The 18,397-nt window shown below is 43.5% G+C and overlaps 1 protein-coding gene across 5 annotated transcripts in view; it reads right to left on the reverse strand.

Annotated features, from left to right (window-relative positions):
* foxj2 (forkhead box J2) overlaps positions 1-18,397 on the reverse strand; it is a 120,496-nt gene that overhangs the window by 95,084 nt on the left and 7,015 nt on the right. For all 5 annotated transcript variants that reach the window (XM_051931726.1, XM_051931725.1, XM_051931724.1 and 2 more), the window contains exon 2: positions 3,984-4,256. In XM_051931726.1, the coding sequence (XP_051787686.1) occupies positions 3,984-4,256 (273 nt within the window). The remainder of the gene's footprint in view (positions 1-3,983; positions 4,257-18,397) is intronic.

The following is an 18,397-nucleotide window of genomic DNA, read 5'->3' on the forward strand; positions in this document are numbered from 1 at the left end:
TACTGCATGATCATTTATGCTTAGGATGAAAAATATACTTGCTGATAAGTAATTTCATCTAATAGCAGCTTCCTGATCCCAATATTTAATAATTCCAAGTCTTGCCCATCCACATCAATAGATTCAAGCATTTCAATTAATGGCTCATGCCTCAAACAATCAAAAGCTTTCACATAATCTGTAACACATACATAAATATCTTTCTGTATTTCAAAAGTTCTTTCTGCTAATATCCTTAGAACAATTCTTGTTCCATTACCTAGCTTAAACCATATTGTTCTTCTGACACTTCACCAATTGTTCTTCCATGCAGTCTGTTTAATAACACCTTAAGTATAACTTTGGTTAGTTAACTCATGAGACTAATAGTTAAATGTAGCTCACATTTCATAGCACCTGGTTTCTTCAGAATAGCAATGAATATAGATTTACACATCCATCCATCCATCCATCCTCTTCCGCTTATCCGAGATCGGGTCGCGGGGGCAGCAGCTTGATCAGAGATGCCCAGACTTCCCTCTCCCCGGCCACTTCTTCTAGCTCTTCCAGGAGAATCCCAAGGCGTTCCCAGGTCAGCCGAGAGACATAGTCTCTCCAGCGTGTCCTGGGTCTTCCCCTGGGCCTCCTCCCGGTTAGACGTGCCCGGAACACACCACCAGGGAGGCGTCCTGGAGGCATCCTGATCAGATGTCCGAGCCACCTCATCTGACTCCTCTCGATGCGGAGGAGCAGCAGCTCTACTCTGAGCCCCTCCCAGATGACTGAGCTTCTCACCCTACGGAGGAAACTCATTTCAGCCGCTTGTATTCGCGATCTCGTTCTTTCGGTCACTACCCATAGCTCATGACCATAGGTGAGGGTAGGAACGTAGATCGACTGGTAAATTGAGAGCTTTGCCTTGCGGCTCAGCTCCTTTTTCACCACGACAGACCGATACAGAGCCCGCATCACTGTGGATGCCGCACCGATCCGCCTGTCGATCTCCTGCTCTATTCTTCCCTCACTCGTGAACAAGATCCCGAGATACTTGAACTCCTCCACTTGGGGCAGGATCTCGCTCCCAACCCTGAGAGGGCATTCCACCCTTTTTCGGCTGAGGACCATGGTCTTGGATTTGGAGATGCTGCTTCCCATCCCAGCCGCTTCACACTCAGCTGCGAACCGATCCAGAGAGAGCTGAAGATCACGGCCTGATGAAGCAAACAGACCAACATCAACTGAAAAAGGCAGTGACCCAATCCTGAGTCCACCAAACCGGACCCCCTCAACGCCCTGGTTGTGCCTAGAAATTCTGTCCATAATCTGAGGTTCGACTATCCGACGGACCCTCCTCTCCAGGACCCCCGAATAGACTTTTCCAGGGAGGCTGAGGAGTATGATCCCTCTGTAGTTGGAACACACCCTCCGGTCCCCTTTCTTAAAGAGGGGGACCACCACTCCGGTCTGCCAATCCAGAGGCACTGTCCCTGATGTCCATGCGATGTTGCAGAGGCATGTCAACCAAGATAGTCCTACAACATCCAGAGCCTTGAGGAACTCCGGGCGTATCTCATCCTCCCTCGGGGCCCTGCCACCAAGGAGTTTTTTGACCACCTCGATGACCTCAGTCCCAGAGATGGAAGAGCTAACTCTCCTCATAAATTTTATTTGCCATCTGACTAATATGTTTAATACATAACTCATCAAGTGATTTCAACATTTCAGTAACTACCTCATCTGGTCCAGCCATCTTCCCTGTAGCCATACTATTCGAAGCCTTCTTTACCTCATCTTCCAATATTGGACAACCACCTGTCTTCTTCATTTTGTTTCTGTTACCACGATTATCATCGAATAGCTCTGTAATTTACACTTTCTATCGTTGCAGCATCCCTTCTTGTTCCATGATGACTAAACCCTCTTTTGCTTTTATACATCCCACTGTCACTTATTTCCGTTGTTCAATTACAGTATATGTCATACTTTGTCATGGATACACTGTGGGTTCTTTTGTTCAAGACTCTTCAGTTGTCAGCCTATTGCAAGGAGAACATACACACACACACACACACACACACACACACACACACACACACACACACACATGCACACACACACGCACACACACACACACACATAATTACTTATCAGTGGATGATTTAGCATTGTCAATTTCACTAACTGCAGGAGGAAAAGGGAGGAAACCCACGCAGAAAGCACCCAGGGTGTAATGCACTGTACATACAATTCATTGATTAAGATGTTTACAATAACTATGGCCATAAAAATTGAGAAAAAAATACTTTTTATTCGAGGCTTATATTAGGAACATAGTGCATCTGTTGGGGGGAGTAGCCTAAACCCCACCCCCAGCCCCTCTCCTGCCTCTCCTTTAACTCTGCCAAATGTCAGAAATACCTCAAGTTCACATTCACTGAAGTTTTGTCTGTGATCAGTCATAGTTTGAAAGTAAGAACGTTACTTAGGAACAATTGGTTTTACAGGAACTCTCTTATTCATTTATATTTGTTTGAAATATTTTATTGTCTGTTGTTTGAAAGTGTTTCTTGTACTTGCTCTCTGTTTACTCAGAGAATGATGTATGCACATTACAGTATTAGAATCTGAACTCAATTTGTAATTCCCTTTTCTATTTTTTCTTTTAATTATATACTGGTGTGTGAATGCTGTGGCATTTGCATACAGAACTAACTTCTGCACCTAAAATCTTTTTCACTTTACCTGCTTTGTGTTGATTCCAACTGTGTCATTTGTAGTCAATACAAAGCTATATTTTTTTGAAACAGAACATTCCTAGAAGAAAGCATGGGAATAAAGTGGGTCTTTATTCTTAGTAAGTGCAGTATCTTAAAAGAGTCATGCTTTGCAGTTTAATCCTGTTGAATCTCTTCTGACTCAAATAAAGAAAATTTGGAATATATAAATAATACATTTTCTGTTCTTCCTTGCATATCATTCATAATCGTGAAAAGCATTTGCACAGGAAGACCACATTTCTAAAATTTTCAGACACTGAAGACAGAATTTGAAAATAAGCAGTGCAGAAAAGAAAAAGAAAAATGTACTTTTTTAGAAAGCAGTGGGAGTTAGTAAAATAATTTGTAGTCATGTTGTGGAAGCAAACAATCTGCCATATTTTTAGTACTGACTGGATAAAACACTGAAAAGCCTATTTATAAAAGAATAAAATTAGTTACATAAACTGAAGAGATTTCTCTAACTTTGTGACATTTTATACTTTCTGATTTTCAAAATGGGATGACACAATATCAATGCTACCTTAGACATCATGACTGCTGGGTTTAAATCCCAGCCTGTCAATGTTTTCAAGGCGTTTATACTGTCCCTTTCCCTTTCCTCTGTGTCAGGACTCATAAAGAAATGTGTGTTGGAGGCTGTTAATTGTCCCCAGTAGTTACATGCACTGTGTTGTTGTTTCTACGTTTTATCCAATGCTTCTGGCCTAGACCGCAGCCCTAAATAGTTTAAGTGGGTTAGATAATGATTGGATGGGTGATGTTTTCAGTATTAGAAGATCAACCTATTCCATAAAATGACTTATAGTGAAATTATGTTCTGCTGTTCCACTAGAACTATTTGTTTCACATTTAACTTGGTTAGAGAAAGTTGGTCCATCAAGAAAACAGACACTGTAAGATGCAAAACTGCTTTAATGCCATTTGTGAAGTACAGATTTTATTCTTTACATTTTTGAAGAGTTAAATTTTTCTATTGTCAAATTGGTATTTGAAAGGTTTTCTTAATGAGATAAATTATACTTTAATACAGTAGCTGAATGATATTTAATAAAACATCTTGGAAAACAGATAATCAGATTCAGTGACTTTATACTGAGATTATATGCAGATCAACAGAAAATAAATTAAGTGAGGACTGAGGATACCTAGTAAATTAATGCCTTAAAATGATATAACACACAAAATCTGTCCATGACAAATATTGTATATTAAATGAAAACTCACCTTCCAGCCAGAACCGGCAGTCCGATAGTACGGGTACTTCTCACAAATCCAGCTGTATATGTCATTCAGGCTCATCCTGCCATTGGGTGTAGATGCAATGGCAGCACCAATCAGAGTGGCATAGCTGTGGGGAGGCTTTGAAATGCCTTCATTATTCATATTAGTGCTTTGATGTTCTCCTGCAGGTTGCCCTTCACTGTGCTTTTTCAGGGTCAACTGTGGCAGCCAATCCATGTTGGTCAGGCTGTCTCCAAGGTTTGATGACATTTTCAGCTGAAAATGTAAAATGCATGTTAACAGGAACACGAAAAGAAATAGTATAAAAGCTTATAGTATCTTCAAGTCAACATCTTCATGTAAACATTACTGATGCCTCATTTCAAATGAAAATTGCGTAATTGGAGGAAAAAAAAAGATTAATCATGTGTCTGTTAAGACAGATGTATTTTTTCAAATATATACTATAAGTCAGTCAGTTTTCTTAAAATTCACAATTTGAATTCTTTTTTCAATTTTACAGAAACCATGCTCACAAATACATATCAACATTTGGCCTGACCTGCACCTTCATTTTGTTTTACTGATGTTTTTAACACTAGAATTACCAAAGCCAACAAAATAACTCGTAAACCCGGCCCACCTTAAATCCGTTCACACCTCTCCATCAGCAACTTTTGTCTTGTAAATGTGTCGCTATATATATATATATATATATTGTGATGGATGGCCGGCTAAATATCCCGGCCCACACCTCCAAGCCGCCAGGTGGAGCCTTCCCAACAGCATGGAGGGTCCCCGAATTCCAGCAGGGCCTTATGGACCTTGTAGTTTGTATACACAGCCCTGCTGGATACCTTGGGGACCACTGAGAGTCGCTGTAGGGAGGCTGTCAGACTCTTACGTGCCCTATAACTCGGAAGTGCGTCATGATCACATGACCAGAAGAAACGACGTGCTTCCGGGTTGAAAAAAAGGATTTTTTACTCTGACCTGGAAATAATAAGGACTTGTGGATTGTTGGACAGGAACCACTTCCGGGTCAGGGGGTATAAAAGGACTCTGGGAAAGCCCAGACATTGAGCTGAGCTGGGTGAAGTGTCTGGGAGAGGAGGAGTGTTTATTGTGCTTGATTATTGATTATTGGTTGTTGTATGTATAGTGTGGAGTGGAGGGTGCTTAGTGCACATTATTATCATAGAAATAAAAAGTCTTGGACTTTTACCTGATGTTTGGCGTGGTACCTGAGGGTTCGAGAGGTCGATAACAGCCTCAACTGTTACACTGGCGTAGTTGGCAGGATTCTCTGGCCGTCCGTTGGCAGAGGACCTGATATTAAATCATTTGTGCAAACAATGAATACTAAAATGGTAACGTCGAAGCACCCGAAGGTCGAAACGCCACACTTTTACAAGAACGCTGTGACAGTGAGCCTTATTTTACTTCGGACCGTGATGGGGAAGAAATCCGTAAAAAAAGAATGGGAGTCGCCCAAAGGTACAGGCCCTAACTGACACAGAGCAACTCTGGACATACCTGACGGGCAGTGAGGAAGACAGGGTGCTGATTGAAGCCGAGGAAGCCCGAGTGGCGCAACAGCAGGAGCGCTCTCGGAAATCAGACACGCCGGACTGCCTAAAGGACCTTAAAAAACACCATTCAAAGCCGGAGGTATGTGCCGAGAAAACGCCCTTTACGCCGGGACCTTTCTTTACTTGTTTTTCAGAGGTCTGTCAGCACGAATCGGACTGTGAGTCGGACACCTACATTATACTTGGGCAAGATGGACGCGATTCGGAGAAGGCGAACCATTCTCCAGGGATGCCTATTCGACGATATCGGTCACGTGGACTATCCTGGGGCAGGCTGGGTAGGCCAATACCAAAACATGGGGTCACCTGACCAGGAAGCAACTGAACGATTCACCGAAATGAAGCCCGTGATCCCGCCCGATCGATTTTGGGAAGGAGAAGGTCAGCGTCGGTCCGTAGGTGAGGTCAGCATTTCCCCGACGGAACCGAGCTCCCCGAAAGGGAAGGGGGAGCCGAGCGAAGCAGCGCCGCAAATAACTAAAGAGAAAGAGGAGCGGGATGTGACTGAACGGTCCACTGATAACTTAGAAAAGGTGGATCGCAGTTGGCCTGCGGCAGGCACCCGATCCTCTAAAGACTCAAATTCCCAAGAACCTTTGTGCAATCCAATTGAGCACGTGCCAGAAGCGGACATGCCCATTGGCTCCCGGCTGGAAGGTAAGGCAACTGAATATTCTAGCCTGCCTCCGGCCAACTTAAATAACTTTTCCTGGGCTGCAGGGGAGGTGGAAACCATCATCCTGGCCCTGCAGTCCTTATTTAAAGTGTTCCAGGTCCTGCAGGAATCGAAGGAGGGGCTTGAGAAGAAGCTCGGCGGGCCGTGCGGAGCCCTGGTCGAATGGCTTCGCACACGTGGAACATCATCCTCCTACCAGCAGGACAGAGCGGTACAGGTAAGTGAAATCTGTGCCGTACAACATACAGGGACGCAGTGTGATTCGGCCCCGCAGTTAATAAGTAGCAGGTGCCAAAGCACTGCGTGCCCAACAAAAGAGAGCAGAACGATAACCGAGTGGTCGAGGGAAAGACCGATCGAGCCGGGGCAGCTGTATGAGACGGCTCCTCGGAGCGATGCGGACCTCAAGACCCCGACCCGCGCTATACAGGAGTTGTCGTTGGTAGCAGAAGGGGCGGGGGAAGCGCCAATCAAACCGGAGCAGTTGGAAGGTACTGTCTCTTGGGGCGATCTGGTGCTGAAGACGCCGCCTCCGACTAAAAGAAGGTCAATGGGCGTGCAAACAGCAAAGGGGCTCTCTTCTTCCAATAGAGAGACCCAAGCTGTGCACATGCCCCAGAGTAAGCAGGATATCCCCAAAATAACACGCGAGTCTCCTGACAAGATAGAGAAATGGGCAGAGAGCACCGAGGCGGCCATAACACCTCCCTTGGTGGAGAAAAGGGCGGAGACGGGAGTAACGGAGTTCCCGAGGTGTTTCCAGTCTCATGGAGGAAGACAACTGGGAGAACGATGGCACTGTTATAACTGTCATCGGCCGGGCCATGTTTGGCAAAGCTGTCCTCCGGATCGGGGGGACAGCTGATACACCGTTCCCCCTAGGTTCTCTGGGGGGTCTAGACAGCACAACCAAGGCCCGACTAACGAGTTCTCCTGGACGAAGACGTCCCTCGCGGGGCTGGATGCTCTGCCCCAGTGGACTTCACTAAGGGGAGGGAACTGTGATGGATGACCAGCTAAATATTCCGGCCCACACCTACAAGCTGCCAGGTGGAGCCTTCCCAACAGCATGGAGGTTCCCCGAATTCCAGCTGGGCCTTATGGACCTTGTAGTTTGTATACACAGCCCCAACCCTAACCCTAACCCTTGGGGACCACCGGGAGTCGCTGTAGGGAGGCTGTCAGACTCTTACGTGCCCTATAACCCGGAAGTGCGTTATGATCACATGACCAGAAGAAACGACGTGCTTCCGAGTTGAAGAAAAGGACTTTTTACTCTGACCTGGAAATAATAAGGACTTGTGGATTGTTGGACAGGAACCACTTCCGGGTCAGGGGGTATAAAAGGACTCTGGGAAAGCCCAGACATTGAGCTGAGCTGGGAGGAAGGGTGGCGAAGTGTCTGGGAGAGGAGGAGTGTTTATTGTGCTTGATTATTGATTATTGGTTGTTGTATGTATAGTGTGGAGTGGAGGGTGCTTAGTGCACATTATTATCATAAAAATAAAAATTCTTGGACTTTTACCTAAATAATAATTATAGTTATATTCTATATTAACATTGATGTTACAAAATATGCTTATAAAATAGACCTACACCTTTAATACTCAGGTGATTCTAATCATGCTGTAGAAGGGCATATACAGTGCATCCAGAAAGTATTCACAGCACATCACTTTTTCCACATTTTGTTATGTTACAGCCTTATTCCAAAATGGATTAAATTCATTTTTTTCCTCAGAATTCTACACACAACACCCCATAATGACAATGTGAAAAAAATTTACTTGAGATTTTTGCAAATTTATTAAAAATAAGATAATTGAGAAATCACATGTACATAAGTATTCACAGCCTTTGCCATGAAGCTCAAAATTGAGCTCAGATGCATCCTGTTTCTCCTGATCATCCTTGAGATGTTTCTCCAGCTTAATCGGAGTCCATCTGTGGTAAATTCAGTTGACTGGACATGATTTGGAAAGGCACACACCTGTCTATATAAGGTCCCACAGTTGACAGTTCATGTCAGAGCACAAACCAAGCATGAAGTCAAAAGAATTGTCTGGAGACCTCTGAGACAGGATTGTCTCAAGGCACAAATCTGGGGAAGGTTACAGAAAAATTTCTGCTGCTTTGAAGGTCCCAATGAGCACAGTGGCCTCCATTATCCGTAAGTGGAAGAAGTTCAAAACCACCAGGACTCTTTCTAGAGCTGGCTAGCCATCTAAACTGAGCCATCGGGGGAGAAGGGCCTTAGTCAGGGAGGTGACCAAGAACCCAATGGTCACTTTGTCAGAGCTCCAGAGGTCCTCTGTGGAGAGAGGAGAACCTTCCAGAAGGACAACCATCTCTGCAGCAATCCACCAATCAGGCCTGTATGGTAGAGTGGCCAGACGGAAGCCACTCCTTAGTAAAAGGCACATGGCAGCCCACCTAGAGTTTGCCAAAAGGCACCTGAAGGACTCTCAGACCATGAGAAACAAAATTCTCTGGTCTGATGACACAAAGATTGAACTCTTTGATGTGAATGCCAGGCATCACGTTTAGAGGACACCTGGCACCATCCCTACAGTGAAGCATGACCCAGATGGAGGATCGCAGGAATCGTGGGAAAGAGGGGTCCTTTCACCGGATTGGCTGGCCCAGCACTGTTTCAGCCGTGGAATGACCAAATGGGGGAGGCAGCTTGAAGGATGAGGTCTCCAGGACTCTACACAAATCCAAATCTTATTATGGGATATATCATCTACTGTTAAATTCTGCTCTGTACTTCTAAAATTTATATTTTTTATTTCTTACTATATTGAGAAATTGTTCTGTGTACTGCATTGTATTGTATTGACCCCCTTCTTTTGACACCCACTGCACGCCCAACCTACCTGGAAAGGGGTCTCTCTTTGAACTGCCTTTCCCAAGGTTTCTTCCATTTTTTCCCTACAAGGTTTTTTTGGGAGTTTTTCCTTGTCGTCTTAGAGAGTCAAGGCTGGGGGGCTGTCAAGAGGCAGGGCCTGTTAAAGCCCATTGCGGCACTTCCTGTGTGATTTTGGGCTATACAAAAATAAACTGTATTGTATTGTATTGTATAAGCATGGTGGTGGCAGCATCATGCTGTGGGGATGTTTTTCAGCGGCAGGAACTGGGAGACTAGTCAGGATAAAGGGAAAGATGACTGCAGCAATGTACAGAGACATCCTGGATGAAAACCTGCTCCAGAGCGCTCTTGACCTCAGACTGGGGCAACGGTTCATTTTTCACCAGGACAACGACCCTAAGCACACAGCCAAGATATCAAAGGAGTGGCTTCAGGACAACTCTGTGAATGTCCTTGAGTGGCCCAGCCAGAGCCCAGACTTGAATTCGATCGAACATCTCTGGAGAGATCTTAAAATGGCTGTGCACCAACGCTTCCCATCCAACCTGGTGGATCTTGAGAGGTGCTGCAAAGAGGAATGGGCGAAACTGGCCAAGGATAGGTGTGCCAAGCTTGTGGCATCATATTCAAAAAGACTTGAGGCTGTAATTGCTGCCAAAGGTGCATCGACAAAGTATTGAGCAAAGGCTGTGAATACTTATGTACATGGGATTTTTCTGTTTTTTTATTTTTAATAAATTTGCAAAAATCTCAAGTAAACTTTTTTCATGTTGTCATTATGGGGTGTTGTGTGTAGAATTCTGAGGAAAAGAATGAATTTAATCCATTTTGGAATAAGGCTGTAACATAACAAAATGTGGAAAAAGTGATGTGCTGTGAATACTTTCTGGATGCACTGTATATGCCCTTCTACAGCATGATTAGAATCACCTGAGTATTAAAGGTGTAGGTCTATTTTATAAGCATATTTTGTAACATTAATGTTAATATAGAATATAACTATAATTATTATTATTCTATATTAGCATTGATGTGAATAATTTGTGAAATTAGTGTTAAGTATAAAAAAAAACATACTAGTCACCTGTTTTTACAGGTATATATATATATATATTATATATTTATATTTATATATATATATCTTAATACATAATTTGCCAGCCTCCTCACTCACTCACTAACTCACGTCCGTCCGAAGCCGAATGCGCAGTCGCCTTCTGCGCAGCTGCCCGAAAAACCTTACGAGACTGACATTGCGGCAGGCGGTGGATTTACGGCTGCGAAAATTCAAAGAGAAAGGTGACTTCGACCAACATCCAACCCCAACATCGCGGCAGACGGCGGATTTATGGTCGCAAAAATTCAAAGAGAAAGGCGACTTCGATTAAAGCTCTAGAGGCCTGAAAGGTGATTTCGACTACAGCTCGAAGCCTAATTACGCTTTCTGATTCAATTAAGCATTCATTCAATACACCTATATCAGGTTTGTGGTGCTTATACTTATTACTATTCCACTCTTGCCCATTTCATCTTACGTTGTCGAAATGGGTTCTTTGTCTATATATATATTTACTTTGTATATATATATTTAATGTAGTGATTCATTAAGAATTATTGGTCTTTATATACCAGAAAGAATATCTCTGACTAACTCACCCAAACAATGAATTAAAAAAAAAAGTTTTTAAATTGGCAAAGATGAAGTCAAGAATAAAAGTTTTCACTTTCAATGATTTGTATTTTTATAATTATACAGCACTTCATATTATTATTAATTTTAAAGCTAATTCTGTAAAATGAAATTATGATTATACAATTCAATGTTTATTATATTTATACATTATTATATCTTTCTTTACACGTTTTGCACACATATTTAATAACTGTAATAAACTGCACCAAGAATGTTTAAAAAATTATTCAAAAAATGTGTACCTTAATGTAAATATATCAATCAGTTCATAAATCATTTAGACTACCAGATTACAAACAAAATGTCACATAGGTAATCGTATATCAAAGGCTGGTAAAACAACAATAATCAACACATTTATGAAACTTTTATGACAAAATGAAATAAATATATATTTATTCCATCCATCCATCCATTATCCAACCCGCTCTATCCTAACTACAGGGTCACTGGGGTCTGCTGGAGCCAATCCGGGCCAACACAGGGCACAAGGCAGGAACAAATCCCCGGGCAGGGCGCCAGCCTACTGCAGGGCACACACACACACCCACCCACCCACCAAGCACACACTAGGGCCAATTTAGAATCGCCAATGCACCTAACCTGCATGTCTTTGGACTGTGGGAGGAAACCGGAGTACCCGGAGGAAACCCATGCAGACACGGGGAGAACATGCAAGCTCTACGCAGGGATGACCCAAGAAGTGAACCCAGGTCTCCTAACTGCGAGGCAGCAGCACTACCCACTGCGCCACCGTGCCGCCCTATATATTTATTACTTAAGGTTATTTATCTCCACAAACCGAGACTTGTGAATAATATTTTTAGAAAGTTAAAAAATAAACACAAATCGCAAAGCATGTGTGCCAACTCGAACAAGCTTTTGCAGAATACATTAACTAACAAGAGGCTGGCCCATCCTTTCCGATTTTTTCTTGGTAGCTGAAACGGGTTGTAAGTGGTCAATTCTTGATAGCTGATACTGGCTGCGATTGGCCCGAGCTTACAATTCTTGATAGAATCTTGGTAGCGAAAAATGATTGGTTCTCACTACCAAAAATTACCTTGACTCACGGCTGCTCAGAGGTGCCACAGAAGCTGTCGTATTGCACTTGCACATTTTGTGAAAGTGTTTATTTGATATTTGGACTTTAGCCTTCACACATTGTACAGTTCATGTCTATATTTCGTCATTTATTACTAAAACATGAAAACGTTTCTGTTTTAACAATGTGTTTACATAGATTGTTGTAGACACGGAACACACATGAAATGTATGTATTCCAAATAACGATCTATTATTTCCTCTCTAAAACTCCAGCACTTTACTCTCAGATCATCAAGACTTCAACTGGGAGAACTTCTTGCCCTTTCTGTGGCGGTGGAGGGATGGTATAGCAGGCTGCTTGCTGCTTGTGTGGGTCGACACATTTACAAGACAAAAGACGCTGATGGAGGGTGCAAAGGGATTTACAAGTTTTTTTCGTAGGCTTTGGTAATTCTAGTGTTAAACTACTATTATCGTCTATGGCCCTGTCTTTATCCATCTTCCAACTTCATTTAGTTCTAAATCTTGTTCTGGTTATAGTTCTGATGGAAACATACATATTTGGACAGACTCAGCCATTCTATCCCTAGCAATTGATTCAATACTTCTTTGAAAAGCCCAGGCATCTCCAGGTCAGCCAAAATATATAGTCTCTCTCAGGTGTCCCTGGTCTGGCCCCAGATTTTGCCCCAGGGGGCTATGCCTGGTGCACTTCTTGAGACAGGCAGACAAAGGGGATTCTCATTACAATACCTACACCATGTTCACAAACTCCTCTTGAAATGGCAAAGTTGTGGATCACCACTAAGGTCCTTGCATACTGTTGCACCCTCATTCTATCATAAACACAAAAACCTTGCACAGGAAGTTGATTTCAGGTGCTTGCATTTGCAGTCTTTTTCTTTCAATCATTACCCAGAACAATTATCATACATGAGGTTGTGAATATATATTAATTGAAAAACTGAGATTATCTGAGGACCTAATTTGCAGTTTACCACTTCAATTTAGAATAATATGCACAACAATTCTCCAGCTTATCATATAGCTACACAATCACCTGTATTCTCACATGTTAACAATACGTTGACTTACTTTTACTCCTCCATTTGGAGAGTCTACTTTTGCCCAAGATAAAGAGATGTGAATTATTACTTTCAGGAAATGACTATAACTTTGGATTTTGATGCAGTAATTCTCATCCCTACTAGATTACATTTGCCTAACAATTGACTAAGATATCTGTTGCATCCAAAAATACAACATCACCTACAAACAACAGAGATGCAACCTTTCTAATCTGTTGTACCTATACACATGTTAAATGGAGTTCTAAACCTCTCACAAAGCACCAAGCCTGAAAACAGAATCATCACACTTCAAGCACACTTCAGAATTACCACAACAGCAACTCACAATGATTTACTTTTTTAGCAACTTCCACATAAATCCACAAGGAGCACAGATACAAGCTTTTCCCAGGTTTGCAAGCCTCATACACACATTAGTGAGCTTCTATGATCCCTAAAATATCCGTGCAAGGACATAGATTTCAATGTTTCATGTAGAGTACAAAATCAACATAGAACCTGGGGTTCAATTACCAATTGGAGTCTCCATTCTAGAAATCCGACACAAGCTTTTCCAGAGAGGCTGAAAAGTATGATTCTTCAGTAACTGGGACAAATTTTTTTACCTTCTTTTTTTAAAAAATGGGATGACTACTCCTAACTGTTGTTCCTGAAGCACTATATTGAACTTCCATGAAATAATGAAAATACATGTTAACTAAGACTTCACGGTTTCTGACCAAGTCTCATCCACTTATGTGGCCTTGCCATTATATAGCGTTTTGACCAATTTAGTGAACACAGTTACATGAATGTCCCAATGAATCTAATACTCAAAGAAGACATAAGTACTGCACTATATGTATGAGATTGTCAAAGTGCTCCTTTTGCATTTCAAAGATTCTTCCAGTCAATGTTAATGTTTCCTGTTCAGTTGATGCTTCACCTACCTTTCCCGAATTTCTGAGTACCTCACCAGTACCTCGTTGAGGCTGCCCAAAATGTATTTCCCAATGCAAACAAGCTTTCACTTTGACCATTGCCGAAGATACCATTTTTTGGCATATATTACAGCCAGACATGAAGACCTGTCTACTAACACTACATAGAACACCTCTTTCTTTAATTTAAAACACCATTGATGTTTACTGACAAGTCAAATGATTGGCCACAGCTCCTTGTAGTTTTCTGTACTATCCATCCATCCACAGGGTCACGGGGGTCTGCTGGAGCCAATCCCAGCCAACACAGGGCACAAGGCAGGAACCAATCCCGGGCCGGGTGCCAACCCACCGCAGGACACACACACAAACACACCCACACACCAAGCACACACTATGGCCAATTTAGAATCACCAATCCACCTAACCTGCATGTCTTTGGACTGTGGGAGGAAACCGGAGCGCCCGGAGGAAACCCACGCAGACACGGGGAGGACATGCAAACTTCACGCAGGGAGGACCCGGGAAGCGAACCTGGGTCTGCTAACTGCGAGGCAGCAGCGCTACCACTGCACCACCGTGCCGCCCCGTTTCCTGTACTATTACAGTTTTTATGTGGGTTCAATCTAGACTTCATATCCCTGGCTTCTCCATATGTTCAAAATAAATTCTTTATCAGAGGAGGCATTTACTCAGTTTAAACAGAGGTTTCCCTCACCCATTCCCAGGGTATCCTCTCTACCATGACAGTTCAGAACCTCACTTTATCAGAATAACCAGGACATACAGCCTCAGATAAGATGTCATGCCTATTAAGTCCATTACATTAAGGACAATCATAACTAGCAAAGAAATCTTATAATGATTCTTCAGTCCAATTCATATCAAACTGTAAGCTAGTTCATTAATTCTTAACATTTCCTGTGTGAGCATTAAATTGAGCTGGTAGGGCTTTATTTAGAGAAATGTTGTTAGAGTCCTTATGCTTGTGTTAGGTTTACTGGTTATTATACAATCTAAATAAATATTCCAGAAAAATATTAATTCCAGGCTATAATTATCATAATAGCTCTCTGTAATTCAAGTCAAAGTTAAACTGTGATCCACGCAGGAAGATGGGCCTGGGGATGGTGTTAGTTGGAAAGTGCTTAGCACCTAGGAGACATATAATACATATCCTAATCATGTTGAGTCAGAAGCAGTAACAAAAAGCTGATATATGAAAACAGGGTGGGGGTCTGGTGTGAAACCAGTAAGGCACATCAGATGTTCAAGCATTGTTGGACACATTTGGATAAATTTGCCCTTGGCAGTGGGAACTCACTATTTAGCAAATGAAATTAACTGCCACTTATGTAGGAGGTTAAACAACTCCAGGTAGGTGTATTCAGAATCAACTGCTGCTTTTTCTGTTTAGGGAGTGATTTCTCCTACTCAACAGTTCCACCAAAGGAAAGTTTGCAATACTTACAGTTGGAATTTTATTCAGTGGAAAAGTGGGACATTGCAATTAGGGAGAAGGAGGCTGTTGTCTGCACGTTTGTACCTATCAGTCATTCAGAATATTCAGCAACATCCTTAAGATTCCATATTAGTTGTGCAATTTATATATCAAATACATGTTTGCCACGTAGACCTTAAAAAAACTGCTATCACTAAAATATAACCATAATGGGAACACAAACTATGTAAGGGTCCACAAACCACCCATCAATTGTCTTAACGTGCATTTTGTATTTCTGGATCATGTGAAATCAGAACTTATCCATACAACATCAGGTGCAATGCTAAAATCAGCCATAGATGTGATGACAGTCCATTGTTTGGCACAATCATATATCCTGTCACACACGTGCGAGTAGGAGACAGCTAAAGAGTCTGAGTAAGTGTAATAAAACATCTGACCGGGGGGTGGCGGAGTGTGCTGACTGTCTTTCTCAGTTCCATACAGACCTTTCCTAGGAAATCCTGCAAGGTTCCAGCGCCTCGGAAGACATCACTTCCGAAGCCGGCCCCTTTGCTGACGTCACTTCCGAAGCCGGCCCCTTTGCTGACGTCACTTCTGAAGCCAGCCCCTTTGCTGACGTCACTTCTGACCGCGGTGTATCATCCTCAAACCAACGGTCTAGTGGAGAGATTTAATCAGACTCTCAAGCAGATGCTTCGCAAGGTGGTCAGCGGGGATGGGAGGAATTGGGATTAACTTCTCCCCCTCGTTCTCTTTGCCTATCGGGAAGTCCCACTAGCCTCTACGGGGTTCTCACCTTTTGAATTGTTATACGGACGACAACCCCGAGGTATACTGGATATTTTGAAAGAAGGTTGGGAAGGAGAGGCTCTTCCTTCTACAAATATTTTGGAATATATCGCACAATTACGCAATAGATTTGGGAAAATCTGACCTATTTTAAAAAGTCATATGGAAGAGGCACAAGCAGCACAGGCCCGTTATTATGACCATGGCATGACACTCCCAGAATTCCATCCGGGGGATCGTTTCATGGTATTAGTTCACACCTCCCATTCTAAATTACTCGCCCATTGGCAAGGCCCTTATGAAATTAAGGAGAGAAAAGGGTTGGTCGACTATTTGGTGAAACAACCCAATCGTAGACCAACTGAGCGGGTTTATCATGTGAACTTGCTGAAGCCGTGGAAGGAGAGGGAACCAGATCCCGCCTCCGCTCAGCCCTGCTCGTTCTTTGCTCATATAGACACCCTTAATTTCGGCGAGGAATTAACTTATAGACAAAGATGGGAGATGGAATCAGCTATCCTGTCCGTCTCAGATGTGGTGAGTGAAAAAGGGGACCTCTCTGATTGCACATGACATAGTGACTGAACCAGGGGTTGTAGTCTGGGAGCTCCCCTATAGACTTCCTGAGGCAAAGAAAGCAGAAGTGGAGCTAGAAATCAAGCTGATGCTGGAACTAGGAGTGACTGAGGAAAGTTATATTCCCTGGTCCAGCCCAATTGTCTTGGTTAGTAAGCCTGACGGCAGTTGGAGGTTTTGCAATGACTTCCATCGGCTTAACCAGGTCTCCCTTTTTGATGCTTATCCCATGCCTTGCGTAGATGACCTCCTTGAGAGGCTTGGACAAGCAGAATTTTTGACCACGCTTGAAATGACAAAGGGGTACTGGCAGATTCCTTTAACGGACTCCGCGAAGGTCAAGACCGCGTTTAGCAGTCCCAGTGGACACTGGCAGTATCGTGTTCTTCCATTCTGGTTACACGGGGCTCCTGCAACTTTCCAGCGTCTGGTGGACAAAGTGCTCCAACCCCATAATTGCGTATAGTGCTGCCTATCTGGATGACATTGTCATCTATTCCAGCACATGGAAGGAACACGTACAGCAGGTCACTGTGGTATTATGGACATTAGGAGAAGCCGGGCTTCGTATTAATCCCAAGAAATGTTTCTTTGGATTGAATGAGGCTAAATATTTGGGCTACCTGGTGGGTCGGGGTACCGTGAAACCACAGTGTTCAAAAATAGATGCCATTGTAAAATGGTCCCATCTGCGAACCAAGAGGCAAGTCCAAGCCTTTCTCGGGTTGGCTGGGTACTACCGCCGGTTTGTACCTCGGTTTTCAGAGAGAGCGGTGCCCTTGACTGATCTTATAAAGAAGAGGGCTGCTAATCATGTGGTATGGACTGACAAGACGGACGCTGTATTTAGTGACTTAAAACAGGCCCTTACTTCAGCACCAATATTAAAAGCTCTTGATTTCTCTCTCCCTTTTATTCTCCAGACGGACGCTTCGGACACAGGCCTGGGTGCCATGCTGAGCCAAAGCGTCGATGGTGTTGAACACCCCATCATGTACCTGAGTCGGAAACTGTTGGATCGGGAGACCAGGTATGCAGTGGTGGAAAGAGAGGCCCTTGCGATAAAATGGGCGATTACGCAGTTGAGGTACTACCTCTTGGGCCGGGAGTTCACTCTGGTGACGGATCATGCACCCCTACAGTGGATGGCCCTTCACAAGGAGTCGAATCCTCGGGTCACTAGGTGGTTTCTTGACCTTCAACCTTATAAGTTCTCGCTGATTCATCATAAGGGTTCTCTTCATGCCAACGCTGATGCTCTCTCTCATGCCCACAACCTCTCGGTGCAGGACGCCCGACCCAATGGGTCTGGGCTGAGGCGGGGGCCTTGTCACACACGTGCGAGTAGGAAACAGCTAAAGGGTCTGAGTAAGTGTAATAAAACATCTGACCGGGGGGCGGTGGAGTGCGCTGACTGTCTTTCTCAGTTCCCTACAGACCTTTCCCGGGAAATCCTGCAAGGTTCCGGCGCCTCAGAAGATGTCACTTCCAAAGCCGGCTCCTTTGCAGGCGTCACTTCCGAAGCCCGGCCCCTTTGCTGACATCACTTCCGAAGCCGGCCCCTTTGCTGACGTCACTTCTGAAGCCAGCCCCTTTGCTGACGTCACTTCTGGTTCCGGCCATTTTGATGACATCATTTCCTTTCCAGACCTTTAAAGCTTCCATCTTGGGCTACTATAGGGAGTTCTGTCTT

This window comes from Erpetoichthys calabaricus, chromosome 9, assembly GCF_900747795.2.
Source record: "Erpetoichthys calabaricus chromosome 9, fErpCal1.3, whole genome shotgun sequence".
NCBI lineage: Eukaryota > Metazoa > Chordata > Cladistia > Polypteriformes > Polypteridae > Erpetoichthys > Erpetoichthys calabaricus.